At 44.2% G+C, this 24420-nt stretch overlaps 1 protein-coding gene across 1 annotated transcript in view; it reads right to left on the bottom strand.

Moving 5' to 3' along the window:
- The window catches only part of adgrb2 (adhesion G protein-coupled receptor B2), a 1120188-nt gene that overhangs the window by 654516 nt on the left and 441252 nt on the right, over positions 1-24420 (bottom strand). The window contains exons 11-12 of the mRNA XM_041212905.1: positions 13994-14095; positions 8779-8885 (exon numbers count right to left, since the gene is read on the bottom strand). Of these exons, the coding sequence (XP_041068839.1) occupies positions 8779-8885; positions 13994-14095 (209 nt within the window). The remainder of the gene's footprint in view (positions 1-8778; positions 8886-13993; positions 14096-24420) is intronic.

The following is a 24420-nucleotide window of genomic DNA, read 5'->3' as shown; positions in this document are numbered from 1 at the left end:
GCCAAGGATCATAATAGCTGCCAAAGGAAAGTTCACCAGGAAGCAGTTAAGTTGTCAGGATGGGGTTTTAAGAGGGACTCATGGGAGGTAAGCTGGGAGAGTTGAGGGCAGAATAGCTTTTGATTTTTCTTTTAGACCCTGAAGGAGGAGCATTTCTACTTCTGCTGACTCCAGCAAAGATTTTGTTTAGGCCAACCATATTTTCTAAATTTTTCTAAATAGCACACACCATCTGAGGCCACGGAGCATGCTCTGAGCTGACTCCAGCTGGTTATTTGTAACTATCTTTTCCCCTCCCCTAGTCACCCATTTCCTTTCCCGCATCACTGTCAACCTCCCTGGCATCACCTTCCACCTCCCCTGCATGACCTACAAGCCACAAAATTTTTTCCTTCAGGGATGTCCAGGTGAATGTGCACATTCCCTTCCTTCCTGAAAATCCCACCCCAATCCACATACACCTCCCCAACCTCCTCCTTCCCACCCCCAGGGTCCATGTCTGCCTCTGAGTCCCCACAACCACACTGACTGTCCCTTCTATCGCTATTGCCGAACCCCTCACTCTCCCACCCTACTGCCTCACTCTGCCCTCAGCCATATTCATCATTCCCTCATGCCACGCTGACTCTCAGTTCACTGCCTAGGAGGCAGTCATGGACTCATCAGAGCCTCCCTTGCACATTCACCTGGACATCTTTCATTCCTTCCCCACCCAACCTCACCCCATTCTGACACCTTCATTCCCTCCTCCCAACCTCACCTCCTCCTGACACCTTCATTTCCCCCACCCAACCTCACCTCATCCTGACACCTTCATTTCCCCCTCCCAACCTCAACCCATCCTGACACGCTCATTATGCTGCTCCCAACCCACCCCATTCTGACACCTCTTCCTCTCCCAGTCGCTCCTAGGCCTTCCTCTCCCACCACCCGGTACATCTTCCTCTCCCAAACACAGGCAAACACAGCTGCACCTTCCTCTTCATCCCTTCGACCATCATCAGCTGTGAGCAGACCCTCAACGGTGACTTTCCAACTTCCATGGGCTGCTTTGCAACAGAACCAAGTCCATGAGAATCCACCCAGCATGCCATGGACGTTCCTCCAGTGTGCAGTTGGTGTCGGGCTGCATCATCTTCTGTTCCTTTGATGTCCGCGATGTGAGCAAGACCCTGGCAGTAAGTCCTGACTTCTGCATGTCACACTTGTCAAGATGTGCCTGCACTGGACGGTCCAACTGGGGGTGGACCGGGGTATCAGTCCGACAGGCTGGCCTTATAATGTAATGCAGATGTATTGCAATCAGATTCCCGACGTCCGATGGTGGGGGACGTGACCCACCAACGACGGGCTGAGCGGATAATTGCAAACTGGTTTCACGACGTCATGAAACTGATTTTTGGCTTTTTAGCCATATTGTCCACTCATGCCGCTAAGCAAACCCGACGTATCCCATCACCTTTTAAATTTAATTAATCCAAGCTTGTTTGATTTGCATTCACTTGAGATGCTTACCAGTTTCTTACCCAAGGCTTTCCATGTAAAAAAAAACCTAATTCTTAAAATTAAAAATGTTATATTCTAAAACACATGAATTATGAAAGTAGACTTTCAGAACAATTGTGGAACCAACTAGGTATAAAACAATTTTAGATTTAGTATTGTAACCTATAATGGTATTGTAGACTTGTAATGAAACAGGGTTAATTAGTAATCTCATAGTAAGTTCATGAGGAAAATTTTATCATAATACAATTGAATTCCATGTAAAGTTTGAAAGTAACATAATCCACCCCAAGAATCTTAAACAAAGCCAATTATATAGACATAAGAGGAGAGCTGGCTAAGGTTGATTAGGTACATAAACTAAAATTTATGGCAGTAAATAAACTGATAAAAAGGGGATAAACTGAAAATGTGAATGAACTAGCCAGGAATATATACAAAAAAAGACAATGAGAACTTTTAAAAGTGTATAAAAAAGGCAGAGAGTAGCTAAAGTAAATGTTGGTCCCTTACAGACAGAGACAGGAAAACATATCATGGGAGAATGATGAAATCGTAGAGACACTAAACAAATGTTTAGTGCCTGTCCTTATATTAAAAGACAAAAGTTACATAACAGAAATAAAGAATAACCATGGAAATAAGATCATTAATAGCAGCAGAGAAAAATTATTGGAGAAACTTAAGGGACTAAAATCTGACAAATCCCAGGCCCTGAAAGTAAGCATTCTTAAAGAGACAGCTGCAGAGATAGTGGATACACTGATTATGATTTTCTAAAATTTCCTAGATTCTAGTCAGTTAGCTCAGTTGGCCAGATGGCTAGATTATAATGCATAATAATGCCAATGGTGTGGGTTCAATCCATATACCAGCTGTGGTACTTCAAGAAGGCCTGTCTCCTCATTTTGTCCCACACTTGCAGTGGTGCCCTTCAAATTATATATGACCAATTGTCTCTCTCTAAAGGAGAGAGATGCCTATGGTCCTTTGTGGTCTATGGCTAATTAACTTACCTAGATTCTAGAGTGGTCCCAGCAGATTAGATGTTAGCAAATGTAACACCACTATTCAAGAATGGAAGGGAGAGAGAAAATGGAATGACAGCCCAGTTAGCCTGACATCAATCCTTAGGAAAATGTTGGAATCTATTACTAAGGAAGTCTTACTAATGCACTTGGAAAATCATGGTATGATCAAAGTCACTGTGGTTTTAAGAAAGGAAAATCATGCCTGACAGGTATATTTGAGTATTTTGAGGATGTAACTAGCAGGGTATAAAAAGGGGAACCAGTAGGTTTAGTATACTTGGATTTCCAAAATATATTACTAAGGTGCCACACAAAAGGTTAATACTCAAGATAAGGGCTCATGGAAATTGGGGTAGAATATTAGCATGGATAGAAAATTGGTTAATAGGTTGGAAGCAAAGAGCAGAGACAAATGGGGCATATTCAAGTTGGGAGGCTGTAGCTGGTGGCATGCTACAGCGATCAGTGCTGGGGGCTCAGCTATTTACAATCGATATTAATGATAGACTAAGACGTAAATAATAATACATTTAACTTTGCTGACACTATAAAGTCAGGTGGAATATCAGCTGTAAGGGGCACACAAAGGCACTGCAAAGAGATATAGAAAGGTTAGGTGAGTGGGAAACAAAGTGTCTGATGTAGTGTAATGTGGGAAAGTGTAAGGTTATTCACTTTGGTAGTAAGCACAGAAAAGCAAATTTTTTTTTCAAAGGCATTAAATTTTTAAATGTTGATATTCAGGCAACTTGGGTGTATTCATACCAGGAACTCAAAAATTTAGCTTGTAGGTACAGCAAGCAATTAAGAAGGCGAATAACATGTTGGCCTTCATTGTAAGGTGATTGGAGAACAAGAATAAGGAAATCTTGTGACCATTGTGCAGGGCTTTGGACAGAGCACAGCTGGAATATTGTGTGCCGTTTTGGTCTCCATATTTAAGAAATAATATACTTGCATTGGCATATACCCTTCAATATACTGAATGCAGCAAAGGTTGATTACACTAGTTCCTGGGAAGAGGGCGTTATCCGATGATCAGTGCTGAGTAAGTTGGACTTATATTCTCTGTAGCTTAGAAGAATATGAGGTGATCTCATTGAAGCATAAAATATTCTTAAGGTGATGGACAGGGTAGACACTGTGAGGGTATTTCCACTGGCTGGGAAATCTAGAACAGGAGGGCATCATCTCAGGACAATCATTTCAGACTGAGATGAGGAGAAAGTTCTTCACTCAAAGGGTTGTGAATCTTTGGAATTCTCCACCTCAGAGAGTAGTGGACAATCCATTGTTGAACATATTTAAAGCTGAGATAAACAGATTTTTGGTCTCTCAGGGAATCAAGGGATAAGGGGTGCAGGCGGGAAAATGGAGTTAAGGCAGAAGATCAGCCATGATCGTAATGAATGGTTAAGCAGCCTTGAGGGTCCGTATGGTCAACTCCTGCTCCCATTTATTATGCTGTTATGATTCTTTTATACTTCAAAAATCTGTCTATCTCAGCCTTGAATATGTTCAAAGATGCAGCCTCCACAGTCCTCTGCAGTCCTGCCACATCCAGTTGTAAATGGTGGTGGAAGAGAAGGCTCCACAAATATCCCCATCCTCAATGATAGGGGAGCCCAACACATCAGTACAAAAGATAAGGCTAAAGCGTTTGCAAAAATCTTCAGCCAGAAGTGCTGAGTGGATGATCCACCTTGGCCTCTTCTGGAGGCCCCCAGCACCAAAGATGTCAGGCTTCAGCCAATTCGATTCACTCCATGTGATATCAAGAAAAGACTGAAGGCACTGGATACTGAAAAACTAGGGGCCCTCACAATATTCCAGCAATAACGCTGAAGGCTGGTGCTCAAAACGTCCATTCCCCTAGCCAAGCTGTTCAGTATGGCGACAATATTGGCATCTACCCGACAATATGGAAAATTGTCCAGGTATGTCCTGTATACAAATAAAGGACAAATCCAATCCTGCCAATTACCACCTCTCTCTATCAATGACGAAGTCAAAAGTGGGGATGTTCATTGATGATTGTACAATGTTCAGCACCATTCATGACTCCTCAGATACTGAAGGATAATATCCAGGCTTGGACTGCCAAGTGGCAAGTAACATTCGCACCATATAAGTGCCAGGCAATGAGCCTCTCCAACAAGAAAGAATCTAACTATCACCCCTTACCATTGACCAGAAACTGACCTGGGCCAGCCATATAAATACAGTGGCTACAATACAAGGTCAGAGGCTAGGAATCCTATGGCGAGTAATTCACCTCCTGACTCCCCAAAGCCTGTCCACCATCTATAAGCACAGGTCAGGCGTGCGATGGAATACTCCCCACTTGTCTGGATGAGTGCAGCTCCGACAACATTCAAGAAGCTTGACAATCATCCAGTACAAAGCAACCCACTTGATTGGCACCCCATATACAAATATTCACCCACTCCACCACCGACAGTGGCACAGTTGCAGCAGAGTGTACCATCTACAAGGTGCATTGCAGGAACTCACCAAGGCTCCTTGGACAGCATCTTCGAAACCCACAACCATTACCATCTAGAAGGACAAGGGCAGCAGACACATGGGAACACGCCATCCTGGCTTGGAAATGTATCGCCGTTCACTGTCGCCGGGTCAAAGTCCTGGAACTCCCTCCTTAACAGCATTGTGGGTGTACCTACACCACATGGACTGCAGAGTTGAAGAAGGCAACTCACCACCACCTTCTCAAAGGCAATTAAGGATGGGCAATAAATGCTGACTCAGCCAGTGATGCCCACATCCCACGCATGAATAAAATAAATAAAAATAAATACCTTCCCACATGCCATGAATGAATATAAATAATTATTGAAAATTTATGTGACTCCAGATGCCAAAAAAACAGTAATAACGCAGTTTAGTAGCATTTGGTATGTTATTATTAAAGTTCACGTTATAGATCAATATAAACAGTACATAATGGACTTCTTTGGAGTGGCAATCAGAGTCAAACCTGTCTCGCATAACCTTCTGACTCAGGCCAGGCGGGATGCAAGTAGTGCAGTCCGTCGTAATGTCAAGTGCAGGCTGTTGGATGCAATGAGACCACGCCCCCTTTTTAGGGCCGTAGACCAGGTAAGTTACAGGTCCAGTCAAGTTTAAAGGTCTATGACAGCCCATGGAGGTCCTACATCTTCAAGGTTGGGGTTGGGGATGATCGAGGCATGTCAGGCCTTGCGGGTTGGCGGGGTGGGGGGCAGCAGTGAGGGGACGGGGTGAGTGCCGGGCTTGGCTAGGGTGGGGAGTTAAGAGTTGGGCCTGGCTGGAGACTGTGGGGAATAAGTCTCCATAGGGTGGGGGAATCCTGTGGGTTGGGGAGTTCCTGCCAGGGGTGTAGCCCTTTTGGGGGTGCAGGCAGGGCCATGGAGGTGTAGTCAGGTGGGGGATGTGGGGTGCTGGGGTGAAACCCCTGGGGGATCTGTGGGGGAGGGGGTGGAGGAGTCCAGTCGTTGCGGGGGTGGTCGGTGTGAGTCTCTGCAATGGTTACCCAGAGTTAGAAGAGGTTTCAATTCTTCTAACTTTTTCTGGGTAACTGTTGATGTAACCCAGCCAGAACCATCCAAAGTTTGTGATTTAAATCACATTTCTGGACTGTTTACAATGCAGGCAATTGCCCAAGGGAAGCTGGCATTTCTGGGTAATTGCCGTGCAAACCTTAGTTGTGAATTTCCAAAGGGGATTCTCCAAAGCATCTTTGGTGTACTCCCCTAATATGACCCAATGGAGCTTGGAAGTTATGGCCCAAAATAAATATCCAAATCTGTATTTTTTAAGTACTTTGTATTAACAGAAAATAATAAATGTCTGAAGTAGGTGATTGTCTACTGGCTTAGTTGTGGTTTATAAATACATTAATAGTTTTATATTTGTGAATTACGGAGTAGTAATTAATAGAAGTATACAGGCGATTTACACATAGAATAATCAGAGATTAGGAGAGTTTTAATTCAGATTTGGGCCTTTTCTTTTTGCACCAACAGCAGCTGTCATTATGAGTACCAACTACTTGTGCACAGTGTGAGATTAATGATTGCAATCTCAATACTGCACAGTTATGGAGAAGTAATCCAGAATTCGTTAAATTAAAATCATGAGGGAGGCTTTTTATTGCAGTGCTCTCAGGAGCACGAAAGTGGAAAATCTCCCCATATGTACTAATATATTGTGATAGCTTATCAGGTAGCATTTTCCTTTGTATGTGGCATTTGATTGCAGTTTTGAGCCAATTATTACTACATTAGAAACTAGACTAACTAATTTTAATTTAATCAGAACATTTATAGCAAGGAATATTCCAGTAATCTGGGCTAGATATGGATCAGAATCCACCATCAACAAGTTACAAGTCAGGATTGTGATGGTACTCCACTTGCCTGGATAAGTGCAGCTTCAACAACACTCAAGAAGCTCAACACCATCCAGGACAAAGCAGGCCACTTGACTGACACCCCATCCACCAACTTAAACATTCACTCCCTCCACCACCAACGCACAGTGGCAGCGGTGTGCACTATCTACAAGATGCAATACAGCAACTCACCAAAACTCCTTTAACAGCACCTTCCAAACCCACAAACTCTATCAGCTAGAAGGACAAAGGCAGCAGATGCATGGGAACACAACCACCTGCAAGTTCCCCAGCCACATGCCATACTTGCTTGGAAATATATCGCCGTTCTTCACCGTTGCTGGGTAAAAATCCTGGAACTCCCTTACTAACAGCACTGTGGTATACCTACACCACATGGACTGCAGTGGTTCAAGAAGGCAACTCACCACCACGGTCTCAAGGGAAATTTGGGATGGACAATAAATGCTGGCTTAGCCAGTGATGAATACATCCCGTGAACAAATAAATAAAAAAAACCTGAGCTGAAGGGTGGAATCATCCTAGATTTGCACCAAGTGTGGAGCGGGCGGGAAAAAGGTTGTTTTACCCATTGGCCCCAATGGAAGGTTTTGGCACTGTATCATCCCAATCCCACCTCGTTAATCATGCATTCCTGGAAAACAGGCCATTTTACTGGCGGGCAGCCTCCGATTCACCCGCTGCGTCATCACCTCACTGCTTCCTTACGCCGGGCGCCATACTTAAAGTGCAACCGCGCACACACTTCTCAGTGATCCAACCCAGGACCGCTGCACGGAACACATGGCCCTGAGAAGCAATAAGACTGCAGCCCCCCAAGTCAGTGACGCATCCCTGTGATGCCTCCTAGACACTGTTGGAGCCTGCTACGATGTCCTCTACACCCACTCTGGCTGCAGGACGCCCATCAGTGCCACCACTCCAGCTTGGGAGGCGGTGGCAGCAGTGGTCAGTGCCAACACTGCACAGAAGATATTCACCATCCAGTGCAGAAAGATAATGAATGATCTCACCCATGCCACCAGGGATGGTCTCATCACTCTGAACTCACAAGCCCATCACACATTCACTGCCAGCTAAAAGGACATCGCCACTCCCTCACACATACCCTCACATTGCCATCTGGCCTCATCTCATCTGGACACTGCCTCCTCAGCCCTCACCTTCTTGAGGCCACTTGCACAGATAAATATGTGTCCCCCTACATACCGTGGGATACCCCCCGCCCCCCCCTTCCCCAGTAATGACCTAGCCCTGCAGCCTCTCCCTTTGCCTGAGGCCACTTCTCCCCCTTTCCCAAACAATCCATAGCCCTGCAGCTGTCGTAAGTAGAGGCCTGCCCATAAGCCCTGCTAAAAGTGATGTGGTGCTGCCTGTGAAGCCTGGCACTGATGACCGTGGGTGCTGCATGAAACAAGGTAGGCAAACAAGTCACAAAGTCCTGTGTGAAGAGCAGCTCACCAGGTGTACGTCACTTATGTTCAGTTGTGGAAACACAAGCATGCCAATGTGCTCAGATGATTCCCAGCATGGGGGGATAATTCCGGCAAGCTGAGTTCATAATGATATGCAGATGTATTACAATGAAGTTCCCAATGTGCGACAGCAGGAAACGTGGCCCGCCATTAATGGGCGGGGGGGTGGCAACTGGTTTCATGACGTCGCCAAACCGATTTTTGGCCTTCCCGCTATATTGTCCACTCACACCCACCATGATGCCCAACACCTGTGGAAAATTCCACCTGAAGTGTTTAACTCACTGCATCGCCCAATGCCTGATATTACCACTATTGAAGTTCTTGTTGATTTGAAGTGAATTGTACCTACCGATAGATGTAAGTGCCTGTAATCATGTGAGACACATCTGGCAAAACTTGGTGGTCCCCAAAATGCAATTCCACGAGAATTTAATAAACATCTGCGACTGGCTGAACCTAAAAATTAAGGAAACACAAAACCATAACAGTTAACATAGTCATACACTTTCTCCCTGTACTCCATAGAGTCCTACCAATCCTTTCAGGAATCACAGTGTACAAGGTTTGACCCAGTTCAAGCCACTAATTAATATCATGAAGGAGGCAACTTTCTTGTCATTCCTGGCAATGCAGGGTTGCAGTGAGCAGCTGGAGATCCATATTATTAGATCTGTGGCACTTTTCGGTCAACTATTTAGGTCAGCGCAAAGTGGTTTCAACATAAACAGATAAGACCCTTTTTCAATATTGCAACACATTTAGTTTAACCAGAGAACCATTTTCCACCTAGTTAGAATGGATTTACTATAAGCACATCTTTTGCCCATATACACAACGCAGCTCTTAAAGCAACAGCAGCTTTTTTTGCTACTTTTGTTTATTTTCCATTTTTTATCTTATGCTGTCTATAGTGGCTTTTGTCAACAATTTTTGGGGAAATATTTTCTTCGCTCCATCTTGTTTTGGAAAAATAAGTAGCCACAGCACTAAAAGACCTTTATGTGGAACTTAAAATAGTTAAATATTATCTGCAAATTAATTAGAAAGTTGAGTATAATTGATGTAGATATAAACTTCAGTAAAACAAGAAGAATGGGGAAATGTGGCAACATGAAAATGAACATATATAATATAAACTCCCAAGGTTTTTGAACCTAAAACCTCTTGCCTCAGAGAAGACAGTGCTTCCACTGTGCCAAAACTGACATTAAAATCTTTGGGTTTTGATTTGTATTAAATATAATGAAAATATAGTGTAAACAACTCTCACCAGTTTGGAAAGAAACATTGGTATCCATGGTTTCAAAGCCTAAAAAGACCAAATCTAATGCACGTAATCCATTGTTAGTTCTGAATGTAATCAATAAAATAACACAATCCAACATTAATATTACTTTAATAAAGCATCTATTTTATAACATCAAATAAATATTTCACAGTTTGGTAGCATAGCTAACTGATTAATATGTTTTCCAAGATATATTTGGGACACTTAGCCAACATTGAAATGTCAGCCTTGCAGCTCTCAGTAACAAAAGGGTACTGCATCATCTTTGGCATCAAGTATTGAAGGTCAACGTAATGTTGCAACAAGCTTTTTCTAATGGATAAACTCATATTTGCCAAACATTTTCAAGTGAGTTGGTATAAAGGATTTAACATAAATAGCATGTAACATCAGTTCTGGTGTTCTTAAAATATCCCCGGGGCAACCCTCCTTATTGTATAGTTTAAAGGACATATGCAAAACAGTCTGTTATTGCCATCTTGGTAGTCTATGTGGAAGACCGTTCCCTGCATGGTGTGGTAACATTTCACTCAGAAGTAAATATGTCATCTTTCAACCAGGGTATCAGGAAGAGTCAGTGGTGAGGCAAGAGATGGGAAGTTGTGTTTGAGCCCAGAAAGTGCCAAGCACTTTGCCTCTCTAAAGAATTCAATGATCATATGGCCAACCTCCTAACATATTCAACAATGAGAAATTCATGAAGGTAATGAGCTGTGTGTAACGTTTCCTCTCAAAATGAGCAAGGGTGTCAATCTGAGCGAGGTTGCCAGACAGCTACCATATGTCAGATTTGCAAAAATTGGCAGCCTATAAGCTCATGAATGACTTACTCACTACTATGCCTTTCATTCACAGTAAGCAGCAATATGCATCTGTACCTTGGTCAGGTGCTTCCAAACAGCACCAAGGTTTTTCATTTCTCAATCAGTGGTATTCAATTCTCTGTCCATTAAAGTAAATGGGCAGAAAAATGCAGCTGGCAAGTGCAGCTATGGAAAATCACAGCATTTTTCCTTGGATTTAAGAAGCTGCACATAATTAATGCAAGTACATCTTTATGCGGATAACAGATTGCTTCATTAGCATAAACACACATTGATGTGTTTTGGGGTTTTTAATAGGATCCGGCTCAATTCTCAATTCAAGTTGGTCCAGGTGTTATATCACAAAAACCCATAGGCACTGATATATTTAAAGGCCCTATTGCATAACTAAATGTAGAGCCGCCATCCTTCTGAAACAGTTTACCAGCTTCAACACATAAAAGGTTACTGCACAAGATAAGGGCTCATGGTGTTGGAGGTGACTCATAAGCATGGATCGAGGATTGATTAACTAATAGGAAACAGAAAGTTGGGATAAATGGGTCAATTTCAGGATGGTAAACTGTAACTAGTGGAGTGCCAAAGGGGTCAGTGTTGGGGCCTCAAATATTTACAATCCATATTAATGATGTGGATGAAGATTGCTAGATTTGCTGACAATACAGATAGGTTGGAAAGCAAGTAGTGAGGAGGATACAAAGAGTTTGCAAAGGGATTCAGATAGGTTAAATGAGTGGACAAAAATTTGGCAGATGGAATATAATGTGGACAAATATGAGATTGAGGGATCTGGGAGTCCTTGTACATGAATCACAAAAGGTACATGCAGATACAGCAAGTAATTAGGAAGCCAAATGGAATGCTGGTCTTTGATGCAAGGAGGATGGAGCATAAAAGTCGGGAAGTCTTACTACAACTGTACAGGACATTGGTGACACTGCACCAGAGTATTTTGTACAATTCTGGTCTCTTAACTTAAGGAGGGATATACTTGCATTGAAAGCAGTTTAGAGAGGATTCACTAGGCTGATTCCTGGGATGAAGGGGTTGTCATATAAGGAAAGGTTCAGCAGGTTGGGCCTATACTTGATGGAGTTTAGAAGAATGAGAGGCGATCTTATTAAACATACAAGATCCTAAGGGAACTTGACAGGACAGATGCTGAGATGATGTTCCTTCTCATGGGAGATTATAAAACTGGGAGCCACAGTTTAAAAATAAGGGATCTTCCATTTAAGGTGGAGGTGAGGAGGAATTTCTTCTCTCTAAGATCCATTTGTCTATGGATTTCTCTTCCACAGACAGCAGAGGAGGCAAGGTTATTTAATATATTCAAGGCTGAATTAGACAATTTTTTGTTAGATAAGGGAGTCAAGGGTTATGGGGGACAGGCAGGTAAGTGGAGTTAAGGCTACAATCAGATAAGCCATAATCTTAGTGAATGGCAGAGCAGGTTTGATGAGCCAAACGCCCTACTCCTGCTCCTATTTCTTATGATCTGACAACTACCCACAAACAAATGATATTTTACGCTTGCAGTTCTGGCAGTGTTTGACTTCTATACTCATTGTATTTGGCTTCCCTAACAGTTCTTTTCAGTGTTCTAACAGATGTGTAACTAGTTATTTATGGAACAATTAATCACTTTACATAATTAATTTTGTATGTTATTGCCAACTTTTCCAACAACAATTTGACAATATGTGAATGCATTTTAAGGCTTGGCTGAGAGCCCAGACATCCATTAGTCTGTTGAAACAGCTGTACACAAGGGAAAACATTGCTTGATTGGCAGTTCTTTCTCTTAGATCTATTTTGTCATGTTGATACATTAAAGGGTTGGGTGATCAACACTTTAATCGGTCTGTAATAAAAAGCATATTTTCTAAGAAAGTTGTGAATAAATGACTGGTTATTGAGAACTTTTCCACACAAGGCATTGATACCGTAGGGCTTGTTGGTTCTGTACAGAGTGAATGGGGATGGAAGCCATAGGCTGGTGTGGAAGTTATGGGGGCCGTTGAGGGTGGTTAGAGAGATATGTGATTGGGGCATGGGGATTGTGTGTGTGGGGAGGGGGGGTAGTGAAGGGGTTGAGGGTTAGACAGCTGAATATTAAATAGAACAACTGGGACAAAGTCCCAGAGCAACAAGGCTGGGCTTTTAACCAGCCTACCTAGGCACTCGGCAGCCTCTGTGATTGCCTCCAAAATGTAACCTGCCTTGGCAGGCTGATTCCAGTTAGCAACTACCATCACCGCACCTCCCCCCCCTCCTCCAGATCATGCATCACTGCATTCCCCATCAAATAATCAGGCCAGGTTCAGGCCTTTACTCAGTCAACTATTGGGGAATCAGGGCTAACCTGGGAATGGACACTTGATCCGGTAAACTATTGAGGAATGCATAAAATTGCTGCATAAACTCCTGTAGACATTGTGCTCATGTAAAAGTTGACCCCAAGATTTTTGACCGAAAAATAATATTTCAGATACCCTGTGTAAATGTCATCCCTCGTTTTTCAGAAATAAAACCAATTTATGATTATTAATTACTTCCCAGTAATTACTATGGTTCATTAATTTAAAGTCATACATGGGAGCCCTTAGATTTTCCCTCCCCCAATTCTAGCAGCAATCTCCCATCCAATCGAGAAAACTAACATGCACCACATGACTTATCACGATGCCTTCAAGGAGGAATAACAAGCATGCAGTTCAATTTAAACTAAAAGTTGTAGCATTAGCCGAGAAGACCAATGATTGTGCAGCAGGAAAAGAGTTTAATGCTTCTGAGAAAATAATTAGAGATTGGAAAACAATATCCAATAAATTAGAAAAGATGCTGTGGAATACATGCGCCAGCAGAGGTAGACCAAGCAAGTGGCCTTGCCTGGAGAATGGGTTAACGATCATCTACAAAATAGTCATTTTATCACCAGTGGAACTATCCAACTCTACGCCCTCAGAGAAGTGAAAAAAATTTGGTGTTCCAGAATTCAAGGCCTGTGCACAAGATTCATGACAAGGCACATTTACAGGAGCACAGAATTTAGTACTCCATCAGAAACCAAACGACCTTGGAATTGGAATCCATTTAATAATCTATGCTATTTTACAATACAACAATAGCTATATTGCAAAAGCAGGTTTTAAAGCTCAAGAGGAAATTATTCAGTAGCACATTAATTCATCAGTTTGTAGAGTAAAAACAGAAACTTCTCATTTTAATTCTTCCCCCAATTCATCAACTAACAGATCTTTATTGTCTTGTTGTTGCCTTTTGGACAATGGTGAACCTAGATTTGCAACAGCCTGTCTTCCACGTTATTAAAATGTGAATGTGCATCAATTGAATTATTATCATGGGATCTAGATTTATGTGCAAGAAGTAAACAAAAACTGTTGAGCCATTTCCTTGCAAAGTATGTATTATTATTGCTGTCTTATTACCTGTTGCATTTGGAGGGCACTTGTTATAAACAAGTCCCCCAGCTGCGGTCCTTTTCCAGGTCATTGCCATGATGTAGTCATCCCTACACATCTCATGGGGAGCTACAGGAAAGGCAAAATTAGTTCCATCAACTAAAATTATTGAAAGGGCAAATGATTTTAGAAAACATTAAGGTTAAACTTACTATGTTTAATCTCAACATTTAAAGGCAGAAACATACATCAATTTTAGGCTACTTTGCCATATTTTCATTATCCATATTTTACAGCTAAATCTTTGATCAGTCCAAATCATTCTTTAAATTAAAAATTGACTGTACAATGACAACAGCAAGGCTTGACACTGTGCTGTGACTAATGTGAGGAACGTCCAACGTATCCTTCTACACTGGTTAAAAATAATGGCCTACATATTACTGTTGCCAAAATAAGTAGGAAACCATTTAACACATCTGTATGATATTCCTCTGTTATTTTAGTGAGGCATTAATCTATTTAAATTAAACTGTTTAAGACTTGCATTAAAACAAAATAGAGACTTTCATAAGTATTTACCTACTTACATCATCAACATTGATTTCTTGGACTTAATATGAAACAAGTATAAAGACAGCAGTCATTTGATTAATGAACAAAGATATAACTTTCGGTGGTGATTAGATTAGACAACTTAAAGAAGTGATTCCTTGGGCAGAATTTTGTGCTTGTCGGTGAAGTGTGTGACCGATCTGAACGAGCGTTAAGTGACGTGCAATGACATTGGGTGAGCGTCCGGACGTCATCGCACACTCATGCGATATTTCAGTCGGCGGTTGTGCTTGGAAGTCAGAGCCACGCCCGCCATTAATTACTAAGCCAGTTAAGGCCCTTGACAACCCAACTGATGGCGATTTAGCGTTGCCCGTGCGATTTTTCGCTTGTCGTACAGGCAAAACAGACGGGCGGACAGCCCACAATTGGCAAAACCTCATTCATGGGGGGGGATAAAAAGAGTCAGCAGCATTACCATTGTGAGTAGTGAGGGGTTTTGGAGATAGTTTGCTGCTGCTTGCATGCTAGTACTTGTCAGCTTAATCTCTGATTGGGGCTTCATTCTTAGCATTTCCACACGCCATTTCAGGACTTATTAGTGTCTTCAAAGCCCCTGAGGATTTGGGCCGTGTGGACCCTTCCAGGCATCAGACAGCCTTCCCCAGAGACCACAATGTGAATTGTGGTCTCTGCTGGAGGCACCTCCTCCTCCGAGGAACAGAAGGGAGAAGAGGCCAGTTGTCCCAATGCAGCTTCCAGGCGAAGGACCTGTGGGATGAGAGGCGCAGGCACAAGGGGCACAGGGCCAGCAGGAAGTCCACGGCGGAAGGGGCCACAGAAGATGCCACTATCCTGCTGCCAGGGTTTACAGGTGGCGATGCAGCTACCTCAATATATCTGATGGGCAATGCCAAAGGAGGCTTTGTCTCCGCAAGGAGCTGTGACCTCCATTTGTCAGATGATTAGGCCTGAGATCACTTCCGACTGTGTGTGTGGACACCCCGTGCCAGTGGCTCTGAAGGTCACAGTGTCCCTCAACTTCTATGCCTCCAGCTCTTTCCAGGGCTCAGTGGGCAATCTGTCTGGAGTCTCCCAATCAGCGGTCCACAGTTGCGTCGAGTTGGTGACAGAAGCCCAGTACAGGCTGGTATTGACTTTCATTCATTCCCATACAGACCACACCAGCCAGGCTGAGCAAGCCAAATGCTTTGCAGTGATTGCTGGGTTCCCTGGCGTTCAGGGTGCCATTGACTGCACATATGTGGTCATCAAGGTGCCAGCGGGTCAGCTGGGTGCCTTTGTAATAGGAAAGGCTTCCACTCCATGGTCATGTAGATAGTGTGTGACCACAGGATGCAGTTTCTGCAAGTCTGTGCAAGGTGCCCTGGAAGCTCCCATGACACATACATCTTGAGATGCCAAGGCTCTTCAGTGCTCCAGCCCGACCCAATGGATGGCTGCTGAGTGACTAGGGCTATCCATTAAAAAGGTGGCGCATGACGCCCCTCCACCAACCAAGAAGAGAGGCAGAGCAGCGATACAACAGAAGCCATGCCTCCACAAGGGTGGTGGTAGAGAAAACCATTGGGTTTCTCAAGATGCACTTCTGATGCCTGGACCATTCATGGGGACACACTGCAATACCCCCAAGAGCAGCTGTCACTGATCATGGTTGCATGTTGCGCTCTCCACAATCTGGCACTGGTAAAGGGGGGAACCACTGGAGGAAGAGGATCTTGACGCAGCTGCACAGGCCACAGATGATGAGTCCAGTAGTGAGTTCAGAAGAGAAGCACGGTGAGGAGAACGCTGAGGGCATGGAGGCAGACCTCAGTAGCCTCCAGGGAGGCAGGGACACCAGGGACGCCTTGATCCAATGCTCCTTCTGCTAGGCTGCCAAATCAGAGCACCACATTGCCAGGACTGTCGCCACCATCCTGGATCACAGAAATGACCCTTTCCTTTGCCCCCAAGATACACTCAGTGCCTGTGCAATAAAGCTTCAAGCCACCTATGTCCAGCATTACACATTGGCGTACCCTGCACCTACAAAACAAATGAAGCATACTTAGGCCAATAGCACAAAGCAAATGTAATTTAGTGTTGGAACTCAAAGTTTATTGAACAGAGCGATATCCAGTGCTGTTGGTCACACCTTTAAAAAAAAGTAAAACAAACTGGGGAACAAAATATCACCCGTGACCAGTCCCTCTTGTGCTTAAGTTGCTTTAAACTTATGTTTATGGGTGCTATGTCTAGGTGCTCCCCCCTCGCTGGCACTGGCATGGGAGACAGCCTGCTGACTCTGCTGTCTAGTTGGTCTTAATGACCTTGGTGGTCATCCTCTGGCCAGTGGAGCCTGTGATGGCCCTGCCTGGGAGGGAATGGCCAGTGCCACGGCTGACATCTCCCCAGTTGCCACAGACTCATCAGATGTCACGGCTACTGGCAGAGGGGCAGAGGAGCTGTTGTCGTCATCCAGAGCGCCATGAGAGGAGCCCGCAGAGACGATAAGCAGCTCATGCGCCAACATGAGGTCACTGTGGACCTCTCTGCTTGCAACTGATGAATGGGCAGCTAGCTGGAAATCTGGGTGCCTCATCTATCTCACACATGGGCACTGACCACCTGAGGTCAGTGCCTGTGTGAGGGCTTGCAGGTCCAAGCGCAACCCCAGGACGCCCTGATTCTGTTCCTGGAGCAGCCTTTCCATGAGAGTTGTCACTTTCTCCATGGAGGAGGCATTGCACTTGGCCATGAGGGTCAACGCAGCACTCACACTCGGCAGGGACTCCTCCACAACGGAGACCATGGCACGCATACCCTCTTGGGATCTTCGTCAGATCCTCCCACAGACCCCGCTGGACATCCAGAATCTGCTACCTAATGGACGACTCCAGAGGCCCTTCATTAGCCTTCGATTGAGCATCGCCCTGGTCTCCAGCAGTCCTCTGACTACCGCCACCCTGGGCACTCTCTGCCTCTGCCTGCGCTTCAAGCAAGTGTGAAGTGCCCTCACCAATGTGCACCGAGATACTAGCACCGAACTAAGGCCCACGGAGGCGCTGGTTTCTGCGCTGGTGCCTGATTCAGAAAGTAGGTGTAACGCAGGTGCTTCTGGAGCATGGTGGTCCTCCGGTGTCCAGGGTAGCTCCTGGAAGTCGTGCGCTTGGCTGCTTGGTGGCAGATCTAAGGGAGAAGAAGGACATGTAATTATTTTAAGTCATGATATTGTCACTGTGCATGCCAGGTACCCAGGTGTGACAATGGAGGTCTGCATCATGGTGCCATCATGCTTCAATGATCAATGAGGAATCCACTTTGGAGGACCCCATCAATGATGAGACTGAACAAGATTGTCTGCAGCATCCGAAACTCACCTCAGTGCACAGCACTCTTACCTTCAGCTGACACCCCAGCCTCACTGTGGCTGGCTGATCAAAGTGCATGGCACCTCTCAAGCTCCAAGGCCTCCTGCTCGTACCTGGAGAGGATGAGGAGGTGTTGGGGGGTCCTCCGCCAGTCCCCGAACTCTCAATATTGTTATTGGGTGTCTTCTCCTGAAAGGACAGAGGAGCATTGATTCGTCCATCTCTACCTGCAGCGTCTTTGCAGCATGGCCAACCCCACCTGAGGAGCACCTTGAGGGGCAGATCCGAGTCGTGGCCCTCGAGGAGCAAGGAACTCAGTCAAAGCAGCCAGGGCTCAACCCCTTGGTCAGTTCTGGCATGGTTGACAGTTGGCACTCAGACTCTAACACTCCTGAGTTCCAAGGGGGGATGGCCAGCCCAAAACAATTCAACACAATGACCCATGCCAACATGGTACTCACTCTTCCTGAGCGCAGCAGGTCATTGAAGTGCTTCTGGCACTGCACCCAGGTGTGCAACACCACGACATGGCTGCTCACCCAGGCTGCCACCTCCCCCCATGCCCTCTTTGTGAGGTGCAGTGGCCTCCTCCTCCCATCTCTGGGGACAAGGATGTCCCTTCTGGAGCCACCGCCTCCAGGAAGGCGATGAGGCACTCATCAGAAAAACAGGGCGCCGGGTGCCCAGCTGACCTCACCTCCTGCCTGGTCTCTACATTTTTGTTTGCAACTATGTCACTGCTGCAACTCCGACACGGACAGCCTCCCTGGGGCTGCATGTGCCATTTTTGAACCAGCCGCTAGGTCACCATTGGACGCAGAAGCCAACAGGCCCCTGCCCACCCCTTCTCAGATGTTCTGCAGCCAGCATTCACGCTGGATGGACCTTAATTGGCCCGCTGTGAGATCGTTGTTGTCACTTGATTGCGGGCAGTGGTCAGTTTCCCAACCGCTCCCGCTTGCCCCTGCTGAGCCCACCTGGCGAGGGCAAAATTCTGCCCCTTGTTTCTCAGTGGTAAATCAGAGAATGGTCACAGCACAGAAAGAGGCTATTCATTCCATTGTGTCCCTGTTGGGTCTCTGCAAGAGCAATTTAACCCCTCCCATTTGTTCACCATGTAACCCTGCAATTGTTTCCCTTCAGGTGCTTATCTAATTCCCTTTTGAAAGCCACAATTAAATCTGCCCTCATCGTATTTGCAGGCAGTGCATTCCAGATCCTAACCACGCACTACACAAAAGTATTTCCTCAAGTCACCGTTGCAACTTTTGTCAATCACCTTCAATCAGCGTCCTTTGGCTCTCGACCCTTCTGCCCATGAGAACAGTTTCTCTCTATATACTTTGTCTAGAATCCTCATGATTTTGAATAGCTCTTTCAAATCTCTTCTCAATCTTTTCTTCTTGAAGGAGAACAAACCCAGCTTCTTCAATCTTTCTATGTAACTGAAGTTCCTCATCCCTATAAACCATTCATGGTAATCTTCACTGCATCCTTCAGCCTTCATGTTCTTCCTCAAGTATGGTGCCTAAAATTGGACATATCAAGAAAAGCAGTGATCCTAACATCGACACCTGGGGGAGAATTTTTTCCCCATCGAGGAGGGTTGGGCAGGGGTGGGCGCACAGCCGATCGCCGCCTGCGATTGGTTGCATTCCGCCATTTTAAGTGGGCAGGCCAATTAACGCCCACCCAGCATGAAGCGCACCCAGAATGCACAGAGTTGCCTCAGGGCGATTAGTTTAAGCGCAAAAAAATTTTTAAAAGGGAAAAAACTTTTTTTAAGATATGTCACTGTCACATGAGTTGGGACATGTCTATTAATTTTATTAAAAATTTTTACAATACTTTAAGAACTTTCATGAAACCACATCCTGCCTGTGGATAAGGTTCCATGAAAAATGCGAAGGCTGCCTGGGCTCTTTGCCTGCCCGCCAACTTTAAGATTCGGCAGGAAGCTCAGTTTTTTGATTTAATTGAGAGTTAACTAGCTTTAATAGGCCTTTGACAGTTCGGCAGGCGTGCAGCCGACTTGGGCGCATGCCCGCCGAACTGAAAATCTGAATGACGTGCGGTGATGTTGGGACACATGCCCGATGTCACCGTGTGTCATTTTACACCTCAGCGAGCGGGCTCCACCCCCGCTCACCGAGCTGAAGTTTCTGCCCCGGGGAGTCGCAATTTAAACCTTGCCCCAGTCTAAAAAAACAACTGTTCATGACTACTTTCTGTTTCCTGTCACTAATCAACTTTGTATTCATGCTGCCACTGTCCCTTTATTTCAAGAGTTTTAAATTTGCTGGCAGGTTTGTTGACACTTTGTCAAATACCTTTTGGAAGTCCATGTACACTACATCAACCATCATATTCTCATAAACCCTTTCTGTTACTTCATCAAAAAATTCAAACAAGTTACTTAAACATGATTTATCTTTAACAAATCTGTGCTGGCTTTTTAGTGACATGTTTATTCTAAGTGACTGTTTATCTCTAAAAGTTATCCCATCACCAAGGCTAAACTGGCTGGCCAGTAGTTGTTGAGTTTATCCTCATACCTGTTTTATGAACAAGGGTGTATTGAACATTGAACATGGGTGTAACAATGCTTGGTGTGGAATTTAACTCTGCAAACAAGGAAGGAGCCTGCCTGTGCTGAATCAGCTAACCTAATACAGGCCAGTCAAGTTTATAGCAGTTAGTGCGCTAGTATAGGAAACAGGCTCTGCTGGTTCCCAGATATGACTGTTCTCCAATGAATATTGCTGGACTGTGTGCATATTAGAAAATCAGGTATGAACAGCAGCAAACTCGATGGCCACCATTGTTAATCAGTTTGCCAACACTCACTATCCACAATTTTTTAGAGAAGATATTGGAGTTCGAGGAAAGAACAGCAGAGCGGAATGATCGTGTCAGGAAACAATAGAAAAAAGTGAGAGTGCTGACTGCTGAGAGTCTTTCTTAACAAGGCTTTCATAGATCTTTGGTTTATTTCAGTTAAGTTTAGTTAGTCTAATAAATAGAGTCATAGCAGGGATCCAGAGTCCCATGGAATGCGCATCCTGTAACATGTGGGAATCCTCGGACGCTTTGCACATCTAAGACAACCACATGTGCAAGAAGTGCCATCAGCTGGAGGAGCACAAGCTTCAGTGTTGGGGTTTTAGTGGCAGCTTGCTTTCCTGTGGGACAGCTGCTGTGAGCTACATGCATAGCACATTTCTGGTTGTGGTTACCCTGCAGTATTAAAGGTATGCAGGAAGGGAGAATGTGTGACGGCCAAGCAGTAAAAGGAGGACCAAGCAGGTAGTGCAAGAATAAAATCAAAATACTGTGGCGCTGGAAATCTGAAGTAAAAACATAAAGTGCTTCAAATACTTGGCAGGTCTGGCAGCATCTGTGGAGAGTAAACAGAGTTAATGTTAGAGAAAAAGAGAGAACATGGCTCATTTGAAGAAGGATCATATTCAACTTGAGCTCTGTTTCTCTCTCCACAGATGCTGCAAGACCTGTTGAGTATTTCAGCACTTCCTGTTTTGATTTCAGGTAGTCCAGAAGTCACCTGAGTGCAGCTCGTTCTCCAATCAGGATTCAGTTCTGAACACTGATTAGAGAGATGGTCCCTCTGAAGGCTGCAGCCAGAGCCAAGTCTATGTTACTTTGGCTGCTTTTGTTGTAGAGGGGGCAGGAGGAAGATTGGAAAACAAACAGTGATAGGGATTTCTATAGTTAACGGAACAGGCAGACAATGCTGTAGCCACAGATGTGAATCCAAAATGTTATGTTGCCTCCCTAGTGCCATGGTTAAGGATATCACTGAGAGGTGGGAGAGGGGGTTAACAGCAAGCGGTCATGGTTCATATCAGTATCAATGTCATGGGTAGAAGAGGGATCAGGTTCTGCAGGCAGATTTTAGGCAGCTGGGAAAGAAACCAGCAAGCAAGGCCTCAGAGTAATTTCTTCCTGTGTCATGCACTACTGAATATTGAAATAGGGAAATAGAGGAGATAAATACATGGCTGGAGAGATGGTGCAGGGGGAAACGCTTTAGATTTCTGGGACATTTGGGACCAGTTCTGGGTAGATGGGACCTGTACAACTGGATGGGCACCTGAAGAGAGTTGCACCAAATGTCCTTCCCGGGCAGTTTGCTAGTGCTATTAGAGAAAGTTTAACTTAACCTGGTAGGGGAATACGAATCAAAAGGTAACATTAGAGAGGAAAAGCGAAGGGGTTTACAAAGAATTGGGAGAGTTAGCACTAGAGTAAGAAACAATAAGGTGTTAAGTGGGATTGGAGAAAGACGGAATGCAATAAGGCCTAAATTGGGGTGTTGTGCACCCATGTCAACAAATGGAGTGTAGTAAGTAAGGTTGGTGAGCTGCAGGCTCAGGTAACCATACAATGTCTTGATGATAACGGAGACTTGGCTCAAAAAAGGTTAGGGCTGGGTGCTAAATATTCCTGATTGCAAAGTGTTTGGGAAAGATAGGGAAGAAAATAGGAGGGTTCACAGTATTGATTAAGCATAAAATCACAGTTTTGGACAAAGAGAATGACCCAGAGCGGTCAAAGATATCATCTATTTGGCTAGAGCTAAGAAACAATAGAGGTACCACTATACTATTGGGTGTACTTTAAAAGCTACAAACTAGTGGGAACAATATAAAGGAACAAATTTGAAAGGAAATAACAGGGGCAAAAATGATAGAGTAGTTATAATGGGTGATGTTAATAATCTAAATTGAGTGGGATTGTAATAGTGCAAAGGATGTAGAGAGGGAAGAATTTCTGAAGCATGTTCAGAAGAATTTTCTACATTTGTATGTTTCCAGTCCAAATGGAAGGAGGCATTTCTGTTTCTGGGGAGTGGGTTGGGCTAAGTGGATCAAGTGTCAGAAGGGAAACATTTAGGGAACAAAGCTCATCGTATCACAAGGCTTAGGTTAGCTTTGGAAAATACAAGCAGCAATCTAGAGGAAAAATAATTAAATGGGGGTGGGGGGTTGCAAATTTCAATGCAGTGAGATGTGGATCTGGCCCAGATAAATTGGAAACAAAGACTGGCAAACAAAACTATATTGAACAATGGACTTAAAGAGGAGACAGATCAGGCTGAGTCAAAGTATATTCCTACAAGGAGAATTGCAAACATTACACCCTTTCTCAAAAAGTGTGAACGTATAAGCCCAGCAAACATAAGCCAGAGAGTCTAACTTCAGTGGTGGGGAAACTCCTAGAAACAATAATTCAAATAGTCATTTGGTGTACAGAACTTGAGTGTTGCTGAAAAAAGACATTTATCAAAGCTTTTTGTCTTGCCCTCATCAGGATAATTGCAAGAATACCAATGTCAGGGGAAGCGACAACTTTATACTATATGAGAAGAGAGTGCTGATTTGTTGACAAGTGGACTCTGATTGGCAGAGGCATTGCCATGGAGACTGACAGTTGACTGCCCAGCATTGTTTGAAATTTTAAACCAGGCAGCTTGACTTTGATTGGTCAAGGTGTTGGCTCAAGGATTGAACCAGCAAATGGCTATCATTTATTTTGTTTAGCTGAAACAGTGCAATGTGTGTGCATGTTCTTCCTGTCTGCAAAGAACAGGGCCCTGTGTATTAATATATGTAGCTTCCAGTACACGCAAATACGCCACGCTGCGAGCCGGACTGACAATCTTAATTTGGTTGTCAGTGTAATTTTTAGCTTGGTACTTAACTGTCAGTCACGATTAACTGGTAAATTCGACATGGCAACACCTCTACCAATCAGAGTCCACTTGCCAACCAGTCAGCATTTTCTTCTCCAACTGTGTAAAGTTGTTGCTTCCCAGAAATTGTTGTTGTTGCAATTGTCCTGATGAGCGCAAGATAAAAAACTTCGACAACATGTATTTTTTCAGCAATAAATAGTAATTTGTGACAAAATTAAGTCACATGGACAAATGAGGGTTAATTAAGTAGAGCCAGCGTGGATTTCTTAAGAGAAAATCATGTTTAACTAACTTGCTGAAGTTTTTTTGAAGAGATAATAGAGAGGGCTGGTAACAGCAATGTTGTTGATGTGGTGTACATCAGCTTCCAAAAGGCATTTGATTCAGTGCCACACAACAGACTAGTGAACAAAGTTAAAGCTAATGAAATAAAAGGGACAGTACCAAAATAGATACTAAATTGGCTGAGCGACAGGAAACAAAGAGAAATGGTTAATGAATGCTTTTCAGGCTGGAGGAAGTTTTGGAATGGAGTTCCCTAGGGATCAGTGTTGGGACCCTTGCTTTTACTGATATATATCAGTGATCTCCACCTTGGTGTAGAGGGCTCTGTTTCAAAATTTGCGGATGATACAAAACTTGGAATATTATAAACTGTGAGGAGAATAGTGTAGAACTTCAGAAGGACTTAGACAAGTTGGTGGAATGGGCAGATAGGTCGGGATTAAATTCAATGCAGAGAAATGTGAAATGATACATTTTGGTAGGGAGAACAAGGAGAGATCATATAAAATAAAGGGCACAATTTG

Source organism: Carcharodon carcharias, chromosome 19 (assembly GCF_017639515.1).
Source record: "Carcharodon carcharias isolate sCarCar2 chromosome 19, sCarCar2.pri, whole genome shotgun sequence".
Classification (NCBI taxonomy): domain Eukaryota; kingdom Metazoa; phylum Chordata; class Chondrichthyes; order Lamniformes; family Lamnidae; genus Carcharodon; species Carcharodon carcharias.
The sequence above is the reverse complement of the archived record's forward strand: the minus strand, read 5'-3'. Positions and strand labels throughout refer to the sequence as shown.